Source organism: Pseudorasbora parva, chromosome 17 (assembly GCF_024679245.1).
Source record: "Pseudorasbora parva isolate DD20220531a chromosome 17, ASM2467924v1, whole genome shotgun sequence".
Classification (NCBI taxonomy): domain Eukaryota; kingdom Metazoa; phylum Chordata; class Actinopteri; order Cypriniformes; family Gobionidae; genus Pseudorasbora; species Pseudorasbora parva.
In genome coordinates, this window is record NC_090188.1 from 20,264,190 (window position 1) to 20,276,632 (window position 12,443).

Genomic DNA, 12,443 nt, shown 5'->3' on the forward strand with positions numbered 1-12,443 from the left:
TCCCATTCATACAAAACATGCATGACACTTGAGCACTCGGTCAGAATGTCTTCAGATTTCCTGATCTTCACGCTCATATGGTGGATGTGTGTGTCTGTGTGTTTGTCTGCGTTTGTGTGTGTGTGTGTGCAGCTGATTGACACATTCTCCACGGAGATCTCAGAGCTAAAGCAGGAGATGGTTCAGCCAGTCCGAGAGCCTGAAACAGAGATCTTACAGGGGTGAGTCCATCATTCATTACTGTCTCTTTGAAGAACATGGTAATTCAAACCTGTAAAGAAATAATTTTAATAAAACAAAAGTTAAAAACAACAATAAAGGTTTTAGGATTTTGAAAATGCAACAAACTTGTTATGTTGGACTTCTCAAACACACCAAGTAAATGATTTATGTATTCCTTCTGTATTTTGTATAACAGACATCAGCTCTTGTCTCTTGCGGAGTGTTTTTGGACAGTGTAGATTGAATTCATGTGTTTGTTATTGTACTTCCTATGTTCTCCAGTGGGTGGAGCACGTCTTATTGTTATGGGATAGTAGGATATGGTTTTGCAATACCTCGTTTCCATGAAATTAAAAGGAAGTGCATGGAAAAAATAAATTCAGGTGTTTCACAATCAGCTTTCAAAAGTTTGGAAAACAACTGAAGTGCCAACCAAATTAAGCTTCTAATCAGTTTTTATTTCTTTATTCATTTTAACTTAATGTGGTCTGTTTTTAATCAGCTACATCACAGAACTCTTGAGTAATACCTCCTAATTTCTAAACCCACATAGACCTATCATACTGTTAAAAAACAAAACGGATCTGCCTCATAAAAACATCTGACAACCACTGCAAGACCAAGTGTTGTTTGGTAATATGTGAAATAAATATTTATCTCTAGATAATAAAAGCCAAGGTTCTTGCATCCATATCTTTTAGTCAGCATGTCTCATTACTAGCTTATACTCAGTCAGTAATATTTAAATTTGTGTTTATATATATATATATATATATATATATATATATATATATATATATATATATATATATATATATATATATATATATAAACACCTGTGTGTGTGTGTGTGTGTGTGTGTGTGTGTGTGTGTGTGTGTGTGTGTGTGTGTGTGTGTGTGTGTGTATGTGTTTTATTAAAAGTTACAAGCGATTTCTGATTGAAATAAAGGCTGTTCTTTCTTTCTGTTCATCAAAGAATCCTGAAAAAAGTCAGTTTTCACATAAATATTAAGCAGCACAAGAGTTTAACATTGGTAATAATAAGTCAATAATTAAACTGTATAAATATTTCAATATTTTACTGATTTACTGTAGTAGTAGTAGTAGTAGTAGTAGTAGCGTTGGTTTCTCCCAAATGTATTATGTTGGGCCGTCATTTTTGTTTTAATAAATTTTTACTGTTGAAGGGATCTACCTAAAAATATTTGACAAACACTGCTTCAGTCCAGTACCAAGTGTTGTTTTTATCGTGTGTTGTTGTGGAATATAAGTTTCTCTCTCTCTATGTATATGTCTGTAGTCTGGAAGGAGAGGTGAGTGGTCTGTTCTTGCAATCTTCTGCCTGCGCTGGTGCACCTGGAGTGAGGGATTCTGGATATGACTCTCTACGCAGACGTATGAGCATCCTGGACCGATTGATGCAGACACACTCAGTATGGTTGCTGCTGTCACTTAGCGATGAGGAAGCCAGACGCATTCTGCAGCCGCAGCCGGCAGGGGTAAAGACACTGTCTGCTCAAATGCAATTGCTTGGTTATCAACAATAGGTTCTTTTGTAATATATATTTTTGTTTTTTTATAATACACATTCTTGTTTTTGTTCTTTCTTTTCTTTTGTGTGTCTGTTTTTTTCTAGAGCTTTGTGGTGAGGAGGTGTTACAAACTGCAGAAAAAGGTGATTTCCCTGCGAATGGACAGTGACGTGCTGATTGTTCAGGACTTCCCTGTTAAAGAGAGCCAATATAGTAAGTACTATAGCAAATGTTTTTCTATTTGCAGACCACTAATAGTGTCACCTTTTTCACTTCCTCCTGCCTTAAGTTTTCGGGAGTTTTTGATTTACCTGTCCATATCCTGTCTAAATATTCTCTCATCAGAGCAGAAGTTAAATGAACACTCGACCATTTTTAGAAATAGGGCTTATTCAACTTCTTTCCTACATTTAGATATGTGGGCAAATGCATTTTTGTCTCATTTTGTCTTGTGCATACATTGTTTTAGTTTGGCAGGGTCGCCGCTAGCTTAGCTAAGCATAATGAATAGAATCCTATGTTGCCAGCTAGCATGTCCAAGTAAAAGTGATCCAAAAAAAGAGAGTACAAATAGTGATGCAGATTAAGACTAAGCAATTTCCTAGGCAGATACTGACTTGGGATCACTTTTACTCGGAACATGCTAGCTGGCAACACAGGATTTAATTCATTATGCTAAGCTAGCGGCGACCCTGCCAAACTAAAACAATGCATGCACTGAGACAAAAATGCATTTGCCCACATATCTAAATGTAGGAAAGAAGTTGAATAAGCCCTATTTCTAAAACGGTGAAGTGTTCCATTAACATTAATTGGTACAGACGTTTGTTTGATCGAGAGTTTTAAAGTGCCTATTACAGGGTATCCGCGGGGTCTTGAAAAGTCTTAAAAGGTGATAAATCAATTTTGGGAAAATTAAGACCCTTATAAAGTATTAAAAAGTCTTATCAAGCCTTTATAAAGTCTTAAATTTTGAAAGTATTTTGTTCAAGCTTTGTCAAAAGAGTTTGACTCCAAAAAGTATTTATGAATATATTTCTTTTCATCCCCATAAGTATTAAAAAACAACGGGGCGCTCAGTCTGAGATCGGCTCGGAGCGCGCGCGGCAGGGATGGAAATTAGCACCGCCACCAGCCAAATGCAGCTGATTTTGAGTTGTGGCGGGTAAACTCGCTTCACCTACCGAGCTGTTTCACCTCTTTGTAAACTTTGTTCAATGCATGCGAGTGCTGCCGTATGTGCCCATATAACCAGTCGTTTTCTCCGTCATCACTCGCGTGAAGACGTGCTGTGAGACTCGCGCGCGCTGAGAGAAGATCTTACACTGTGCATCATCCGAGAGCGCACACACGTCTCACAGCGCGCAAATATTGAGTTCTCTTTCAAGTCTTGCGCCTAAACGGACAAACTCACACAAGAAGTATGTCAACATGTCCATTTTGATGAGTATCCTAGCAGACATAGTCTGAATATGCCTTAAGTGAACTGTATAGTATGCACAGTCGAGAAAGACGAGCATATCCCTGCACCAGGTCTTAAAGGCGCAGTAGCCTTTACTGCTGCCTGAGTGATCCTTATATTTAGTTTGACATTAAACAATGCTCTTGATTGAATAGCTTTTGTAAGTTTAATAAGGATTAATCTTTCATTTAAACAGTTAAATATGCAGTTATTTTACATTTGATTACTTTATTCAATTTCTGTACCTTTCTGCAGGCCAGTAGGCGGTACATTATTATTTAATGTACACGAGTGAGGTCGAGTTAAACATTCTAGTTTGAAATGTATTTTTCGGTTTTCGGCTTTGGTTTCTTCTTTTTTTGTTTCGGCCAAGAATTTTGATTTCGGTGCATCCCTACTGACAATGTTCTGCTCAGTATGTTGTCAACACACTTCAAAGATCCCAAAACGAATAGTTTCATTCTTGGGACTAAAAACCATAAAACTGGAAGCCATAAAAGACCACAAATCATCGTGAAAATGTCAGTATTTCATTGAGACTTGAGATTAAATAAACTGCTTAAGTAGTGTAGAGCTTGTAGTATTAATTTGTTAAAAACAAAAAAGTGGCTGGTAAAAACATTGAGTGGTAGACTTTGAAAAAAGTTAATTTCCATCCCTGGCGAGCGCTGTCTACGGGTGACGTCATGTATTTTGCGAAATGCGCAGTTAGGTAATGTGTCACCCTCCATATGTTGTAAAACAGATATGCAATATAAACAATACAAAATTGGCCTACGATAGAGATTTTAAGTCTACATTCGAATACAACTATTTATTAAAGGTTTGTTGCCGATTAGAACTTGAAGTGCGATGAGGTCTTAAAATATTTTGAGAAGGTCTTTAAAAAGTCTTAAAAAGGTATTGAAATTAACTTCAGGATTCCTGCATATACCCTGTATTACTAAATTGTAAATTGTTCTTGAATATTTTTTTTTTTTTTGGAGTCTCCTACAATTTGTTACATATTAGATATGTAACAGGAAGTGAGATTGGAATTGCTGACGACTCTTTTTTTTCAGTTCAGAACCTGTTCTTTTTTTAAGAGACAATTACTTTATTTGTTCTGCACTTTGATCTTTAAAACTTTGCAGACCTTTTACATTTTCAAGCGGCTATATTCATACACACTGCACGAATATCACGAATAAGAGTGCTGTGGTACTGAATGTCAGTACAATATGTGTGTTGTGTACACCACATTCACTATCATTAAAAAAACTGGAGCAAGATTTTTTTGGTAAATTAATATTTTATTATATTTAAATGAACATATTAGTGAGGATGCATTACATTGATCAAAAAGGACACAAATTTTACCTTTATTACAAAATATTTCTATTTCAAATATATTATTATTTTTAACTTGAATCCTGGAAAAAAGTAGTATGGGACCAACTGATAATAAGAAAAAAAAAATTGAGCACTAAATCAGCATATTAGAATGATTTAAGTCTCTCTGTTTTCTCTCTCTACCTTTGTCTGTCACTCTCTGCACATACAGTAAGTGGGTCAGATCATGTGCAGCTTGTGTGAAAGTTTAAATGTACAAATTTGGCTCTGTTTACTTTTCCCTTTGAAGAGAGACTGTTAGGTCATTCCACTTTTTCCAATAGCAATTCCAGTGTAACCTTCTGTGGTGTGTCTTTATTATAGCTTTTTCCCTGGAGGGCTCAGGGATCAGCTTTGCAGACCTCTTTCGACTGGTGGCGTTCTGCTGTATCAGCAGGTAAGATGATCCCCTTCTGAAAACAAACAAAACTGCACTTTTCTAAGATTCTTCTCTGGTCTATTTTATATTTAAAAGATAGAGGGCAGCGACCATTTTGTAGGTGTAGATATTAAGTATAAACAGGTTTATACTAAAACTAATGATTACCTCAGCATATATCCTAGACTCAGAGTAACACAGCAATATTAGCTCGACCAATGGCATGCGTTTGGGGTGGGACTATCTGTTGCACTAGGCCAATGGAAGGGGGAGGTTTGTTATTTTTGCATGGAATGCATGGAAATTAAACTCTGCCTTTACCTTTAAGAAAATCTCATCAAGTTCTGAGAATAAACCTAAATGTTTGTGGGAAAGTAAAACCAGATGATGCTGATTTAATTGCATTCCAGTGCAACAATGATAATAACAGGAAGGAAGAGTGTAACTGGAAACATTGCCTCTTTTTGCTTGAAACAGAATGAATTCAAAGTAAGTTTGTCTTAGCCTGTTTACATAGTTAGAGCTCACCCATATGAGCTCTGTAATGAAGCGGCTTGCCAGACTTAACAAATCCAAGCCAGGTCTGTGCCAATGCCACGCAGAAAAGTCCGTGGATAAACACAGCCCTCTCTCTGCCAAACTCACCTACAGGCTTTGATTAACAGCTATTTCACTCTCTTTCTCTCTCACTTACTCATTCTTTCTTTCTCTCTCTCCACGAATGCAGACAGCAATTCTTCGCACAAATATTCTTGCTGTTTATTAGTATTTGTCATCACTCTAACGGTCTTTTGAAAGGACTTTGTAATGTTTTTTTTTTTTGCTCTTTTCAACTTTCATTTGTGCTCTTCAGGGATGTTCTGCCCTTTACCCTGAAGCTCCCTGAGGCCATCGCAGCTGCAAAGACCCTTACAGATCTGGAGGAAGTGGCTCAGTTGGGAAGAGGTGCGTCATCTTCTTCATGCATGAACATTTTACTGAGCCTAACTGCTGACTGTTGGGTTTCAGCATTACTTGGACAGCAGAACTGCTCCTGTGTTTATTATGTCTGTGTGTTTGAGTACAATATTAAAACTTTGACCTGAATTGAAGATGGCATGCAAACATCTGCATTAGGTTTGAAGTACACACAGCATTACACCCAGTGTAGCAAAGTTTAATCATTGATGGGCACTTAGCAGTTTTACATGGTTAAAAGAAAGCATTTAGCTAAGCATTTAAATGCTATGGTTCATTAAAAAAATGGTTTTATTTACTAACCACCAACTCTAAAACATAAAGACAAAATACACAGCATAGTGAGAGTGAGAGAGTGAGAGAGTGAGAGAGAGAGAGAGAGAGAGAGAGAGAGAGAGAGAGAGAGAGAGAGAGAGAGAGAGAGAGGTGCACAACAAATTATAATTATAAATATAAACTGAATTTATTTTCATGTTATGGCCAATAACCAGTTGATGCCTATTATTAAATCGGTAACACTTTATTTTATTAACTAGTTGCTTATTAGCTTGCATATTACTAGGATATTTGTTGTTTTTTTAATACTTATAAAGCACATAGTAATGCCTTATTCTGCATGACCTTCTTCTATCCATAATCATACTCGAGACCTAAACTTGAAAGCTAGCTACCTTACTGACTATTAATAAGCAGTAAACTAGGAATTTTTTGAGGCAGAAGTCTTAGTTATTATTGAGGGATTAATATATGTGTTCCCCATACTAAAGTACCTAAAATTCTGTTATACTGTCTAAATAAATAAATATTAAAATCAAGTCATTGAATTTATGGCAAAAACTAAATTATTCAGTGTTATTAAATTATACGTGTTTTTAAAGATAAACCTTAAGTGAATGATGGGTGACAGCAAAGGAAATTTAAATGTAAATATTTGGTATATTCACAATTAAATATCAAATATGGTGTCCAGAAACTGTTTATGCCTAGTATAGAGTATTAGAGTGATAGACTATGGAAAAATAAAAAAGGCAGCCAATACAACATATTATAATGTTGTACATAGTAGATCTTTCCATCAGTTTGTATTGTTTTTAAGTCTTAAAACCCTAAACCCTCCGGCTGTATGAACATGCTGGATTCTGTAGTAAAACAACACCCAGCATGTAAGAAAGAACAGTGTTAGTCAGATACATCCTGGAGTATTGACACACACGACATTCAAAATAACATTCGGCACGTGGCATTTAACATGCTCATGTGGGCAACATATGCGGATGATGAGACTTTGGCTAGGTGAAATTGACCACAGATGTGTTTGACGTTAGTAAATGTCTCTGTCAAACAGATCTGCCTGTGTGCTTTGTGTCTGATTCAGTCTGCATGTTGTAACATTGTACTTTAATTGACGTATGTGATGTACGAAATTCCTGTAGTAAGATGTATAAAATCTTGAAAACGGAGAAATTGTTTGTGGTATTGTTTGATTCTAAGGTACATTACAAAGAAAATGATCCTGCAATAATCAGATTTTTTATTTATTTATCATAATCTGAATGTGAAACAAATAAATTACTTGTTTAGGTCATGTTTTAGTTTAAAAAAAATTAAGAGCAATAATCTTATTTTGTGTAATTACGTACTTGGAATCTCAGATATTTTCCTAGGAAGACCAGGCAGTTTGAATGGGATAGGTGAGACAGTGAGTCTTGGCAGGTAGGGCATGCCATCTGTAATAATACGGTTAGGCAGTAATGAATGCTGCAATGGCCATGCAGAGTTAAGCTGAGAGCAGTGATGGGTGTGGTACCTCATACTAGGATCAATTCCAAGAGAAACTCCACCAAGACAAAATTCCAGCTGCTCATTGACTGACTATAATGATCTGGACTGTGGGGGTGAACTCAGGACAAGAGAAGCATTGAGAATGAGAGCAGGCAGAGCAAAGAGACAAAGGCAACACAATATAATGGTAGAATTTTAAGTTTGTTTACAGAGACAAAGAAGAGACAGAAAAGATAAAAGAAAAGTATGAATGTATACACAGGTGCAGGTTTCCAGTCATTCCACTCCTGCAATGGTGTCACTTCGGCAGAACTGATCTGAGTGACGCAAACACTTCCCGCTCTTGTCACCGATGTCATCAGTTAGGAGATTATCAAGAGAAACTGATCAAGAGAAATGTCACTCCTGTTAATGGCTGTTATTATTTAATAATTTAAACCATTTAAAATATCTGTCATTATGAAATTTGTTCTAAACTAAATTGTAAAAATGCTTCAATTTGTTTACCTAAAAAAAGAGAAAAATAAATAATAAAATATAATATATACGTAGAGATGCAGCACCCAGTACATGCAAAACTTATCCCTAAATATATTACAAAGTATTAGAAAATTAATCGGCACATTTTTCTTAAAGACACTATTTGCTTTTTATATCTTATATTGCAGTTATACTCTAGTCGTTACTTATAGTGTTGAGTCCCCAAAACTGAAACTTGTAAAAAGTGTCGGTTTACTGAAAATGTAAGATCACATAACCAAAACAAAGAGAAGTCATTCTCTTGTATTGCATCAAATGAAAACTTTTGAAGGGGCGGCTTTTAGGACGAACAAGTGTGTAATATGAGAGGAGGAACTGAGAGCTGCACCGCCTGTGCTCCTCCCACCTTCTCATCAGCATGCATGATCTCACCATTCGCTGTGTGTGTATCAGCACTACTCTACACTCACAACTCAGACAGCAGAGTCACTGCATGGACTGTAGACGTGTAAACTTTTGTGCTCAAACTATTTACATACAGTCTGAAGAGAAGGCTTGATGATTAGATGTAGCGTAAGTTTAATTCTCCTTTCTTGTGTTATTGTTTTAAGATTTAGTTGATTTGTTCCCTTTAAATGTTTTTTTCCCTTTAGTTTCTGTCATGGAATTTTGTGGTTTTGTGGTCGTACCCGCTCAGTGTTTTGAATGCCAGTGCTTGGATTTGAGGGATAACCCTTTCAGAAGCATTATCTGAAGTGTCTGCTAATGTTCTTTAACTTTTTTTGTCAACCACTTGACATTGTAGCTTGATTTCAGGAAATCTCAGAAAGTTCCTTTTTTGTAATATTCTTCTGTAATTACCAACACAAAAAAATCAGCGGTCTAACTGTTGAATGCCTCTTGGTTCATTAAAATTAAGATGATGAGCTTTTCTTGAATCTCTTTTTTCCTTTATCCAAAATGAAAATAAATTATTAAAATGGAGCCTAATTGTGTTATCTTTCTGCAGGTTTCTGGGACTCTGAACTGTGCAATAAGAAGTCATCCGTGTCTGTGGAGACTAAAACACTAAAACATATCTCTCAAAGAGTCCCAGCCATCCCATTCACTCGGACCCCTTCTGAACTTGAATGCAGTCAATCCAACGGAGCACTGTGCTTCATCAATCCCCTCTTCCTGCAGACACACCAACTTAACCCTTCACCCAAAAAGCAAGAAACATCCCCGGCCAACATTGGAGGCTCTCAGCACCACCACAGTGCTCTACATAGAATAGAGCACCCGAACGCAGATAGCAGCAATTTTTGCCGCACAAAAAGCAATCAAAACAAATCACATGCAACTGTGAGTAGATCCAAGAGTGAGAGATCCCCACCACCTCGACCCCCACCTCCCCTCTTTGCCTCCGGGAGATCAGCAGTTCTCCGTAAACAGAAGACCATGCCTGAGACGGTCTGTTGGATCAAAACACCTCAGGAAAAGAGCAGCCTGCTGGGGAGGTTGGGATCATCCTTTAGTTCCTTATCTCCCTCATCCTCCCCACCCAAAAAGTTCAGCAAGCCCATCCTGGTGCCCTCATCTCGCAGTAAGAATTCCTCCGGTCTGCTTGACGCAGACGGCATCCGCTGCCACATGGCCCTGGATGACCAGACCATTGAGGAAGCTGTGTCTTGGAGCCTAGCCAAGATGTCTTCGTGCAACTCCACCACGCTGGAGAACTGCAGCCCTACAGATGAACGATGCTCCACAGGACGAGAGCGTCTGAGCGACATCAGCATCTCCACCTCGTCCTCAGACTCTCTCGACTTCACCCACAGCTTCCCGCTGCCTATGGAGGCCAGTCCCTCCAGAACTGAACGTCCCACTGGCGACAGTAGCCTGGAGGAGGAAGAAGAGGAAGAAGATGACGGCATTAACTTGGAGAGCGACCAGGAGGCGCCACCACCCTTCAAGTCAAAGAAGCAGAACGGTGCTGGTTCATTCGTTCTGCCGCGTGCACTGAGAGGACATTTGCGCAAGATGAGCGGCGTTCTCAATTCTCTGATGACGCCCGAGAGGAGAGCCATTCGGAAGATCGTTGAGCAGTCCAGGGATAAAGGGACTTACTTTGGCTGCCTGGTGCAGGACTATGTGAGTTTCCTGCAGGAGAATCGCGGCTGCCACACGTCGGGATTTGACCTGCTGCAGACTCTCAGGCAGTTCATGACTCAGATGAAGTCCTACCTGCTGCAGAGCTCGGAGCTTGACCCACCTATTGAGTCCCTTATCCCTGAGGATCAAATTGGTAAGGCTTCCTTCCTTCAATACAAAAGGGAACGCAATTAGAATTGTATTGAAACTTACGTTGAGTGTTCTGGCGCCAGTAATTATAAAAGCAGGGGTGTGCAATATGTGTTGTCTATAATAATTAGTGTGCAAGCTGGCTTAATCAAGTATGTAATATATTTAAAGCATATGCTCTATGCATTACATATAAAAAAATTCAATGAAAGGCAACTAATGACATACAAATAGCTGATATGCATGTGATTTTCTTGCCACATAAGTACATTATTTAATTCTATGAGTGATACCTTTGGCCCTGTCCCAGATGCTAGCCTAAGCTCTTGTGATCCTCTTCTGGGCCCACACCAATGCTGCATATACTGTTTGATAGTAGTCTGCTCTGGAGCCTGCAAAGGTTTGCACTGACTCTGCAAAAGGAGGTGCAATGTTCTCTAGAAATGATGCTCTGCAGTCTCATGGGCCACAAGCATACAGTGGCCATATCAAGACTACAAGTACACATCAGATGTGCTTTTTGGGGCTGGGCCATTCAGCACTAAACACACTAAATTGGCACTCTTCTGCAGTATTAAGACACTTAATGATCAATGTTAATTTTATCTCAATGCAGAGGATTAGATGAAATTATATTTGCTCTGACATCTGGTCAACTGGCCTTTTTTGTGTCTTTGAAGTAGAAGTTAACATACATTGATAATACGATTACTAAAGACAGATCTCATCTTAAGAGCTGTGTACCTTAGGATTTCCAACATATTCATGAATCTATATTCATATAGATGCCTTTGTGATCTAGTAGGAGTAATCAGCTGTGCATCAGAATGTTGCTTGTTTTCAAGGGTAAAAGTGACATTGAAAACGTTCCAAGGCTGTTTTGTGGTTAATAAACATCGGATGAGAGTCTCTCAGGCTGAGATTTCCTTGAAGGACTGTTTCTAATCTGAATCTTCCTGTAAAATGAGGCACCACTCTGTCTCCATTGCCACTGATTTATAAAGAGCCTGCGGTCCTTTGCTCACAGCACAACAAAAATGACCTTTTAACTAGATTTTTGAGTACAAATAAAATACTGTATTTTGAATTGCAAAGCATGTTTATTATGCAGCAGGTCATATTATTAATCCCACAATAATTTGACTTTGCTTCGTGTGTGTGTGTGGACAATTCTGTAGCTGGGCAGAGGGCACGTAATAAGGCTGTTTCTCATTATGTCCAATGGTATGTTGAATACTGTTAGGTTACTGGCCCATTACCCTCATAGACCCATTGTAGCAAAATAGCTATATTTCCCTGCTACATTTCTTGTTGTGAAACATTTGTGTAAATGTTATAGTATGTACAGTATGTAATATTACACAACACGATTACTGCTTATTGACCTTGCACTATTGCATACTGTTTTATATATATATATATATAAACAGTGCCACCTTAAAGACTTTCTTTGGTAGAAACAAACAGTTCACCATCAATATGAATGGTGAACTGAGGGTTAAACCTGTGAGTGTGCGTATGAGGCAAAACTCATTTTTTGTATGAGGCATTTTACTCAGCGTGAGCGGCACACACAAGGCACATTGAGCTGAGATATACACTGGCATATTCTTGTGTGGGCAGAAGACTATTAGTATGGCTTTTGTATAACGGGCCACACGCCTTTCACTGTCAGCAACAGGCAATTATATACTTTAGACAATGACACACTAGCTGTAAAAGCCCACCAGATTTATTCTACAAGCTGAAGCAGTTTAGTCATCACCAATTTGGTTCAGGTTAATTATGATCAATTCTAAATTACTAATAATTATTTTAATCTCAGCCGGGTTTTGTTTTGGTTCTTCAGGAAATTTGCATCATCCGTTGCCCTGAGCGTCCTCCTCCTCCTCGTCTCTCTCTCTCTCTCTTATGGGTTGTAAACAAAGTCTTACTCTGCTATGTGTTTTGAGGAATAGATCACTTTCCAGATGTTC

At 38.1% G+C, this 12,443-nt stretch overlaps 1 protein-coding gene across 5 annotated transcripts in view; it reads left to right on the forward strand.

The window, feature by feature from the left end:
* rin2a (Ras and Rab interactor 2a) overlaps window positions 1-12,443 on the forward strand; it is a 50,661-nt gene that overhangs the window by 30,964 nt on the left and 7,254 nt on the right. For all 5 annotated transcript variants that reach the window (XM_067421041.1, XM_067421039.1, XM_067421037.1 and 2 more), the window contains 6 exons: window positions 133-221; window positions 1,525-1,723; window positions 1,861-1,969; window positions 4,914-4,986; window positions 5,822-5,913; window positions 9,197-10,471. In XM_067421041.1, the coding sequence (XP_067277142.1) occupies window positions 133-221; window positions 1,525-1,723; window positions 1,861-1,969; window positions 4,914-4,986; window positions 5,822-5,913; window positions 9,197-10,471 (1,837 nt within the window). The remainder of the gene's footprint in view (window positions 1-132; window positions 222-1,524; window positions 1,724-1,860; window positions 1,970-4,913; window positions 4,987-5,821; window positions 5,914-9,196; window positions 10,472-12,443) is intronic.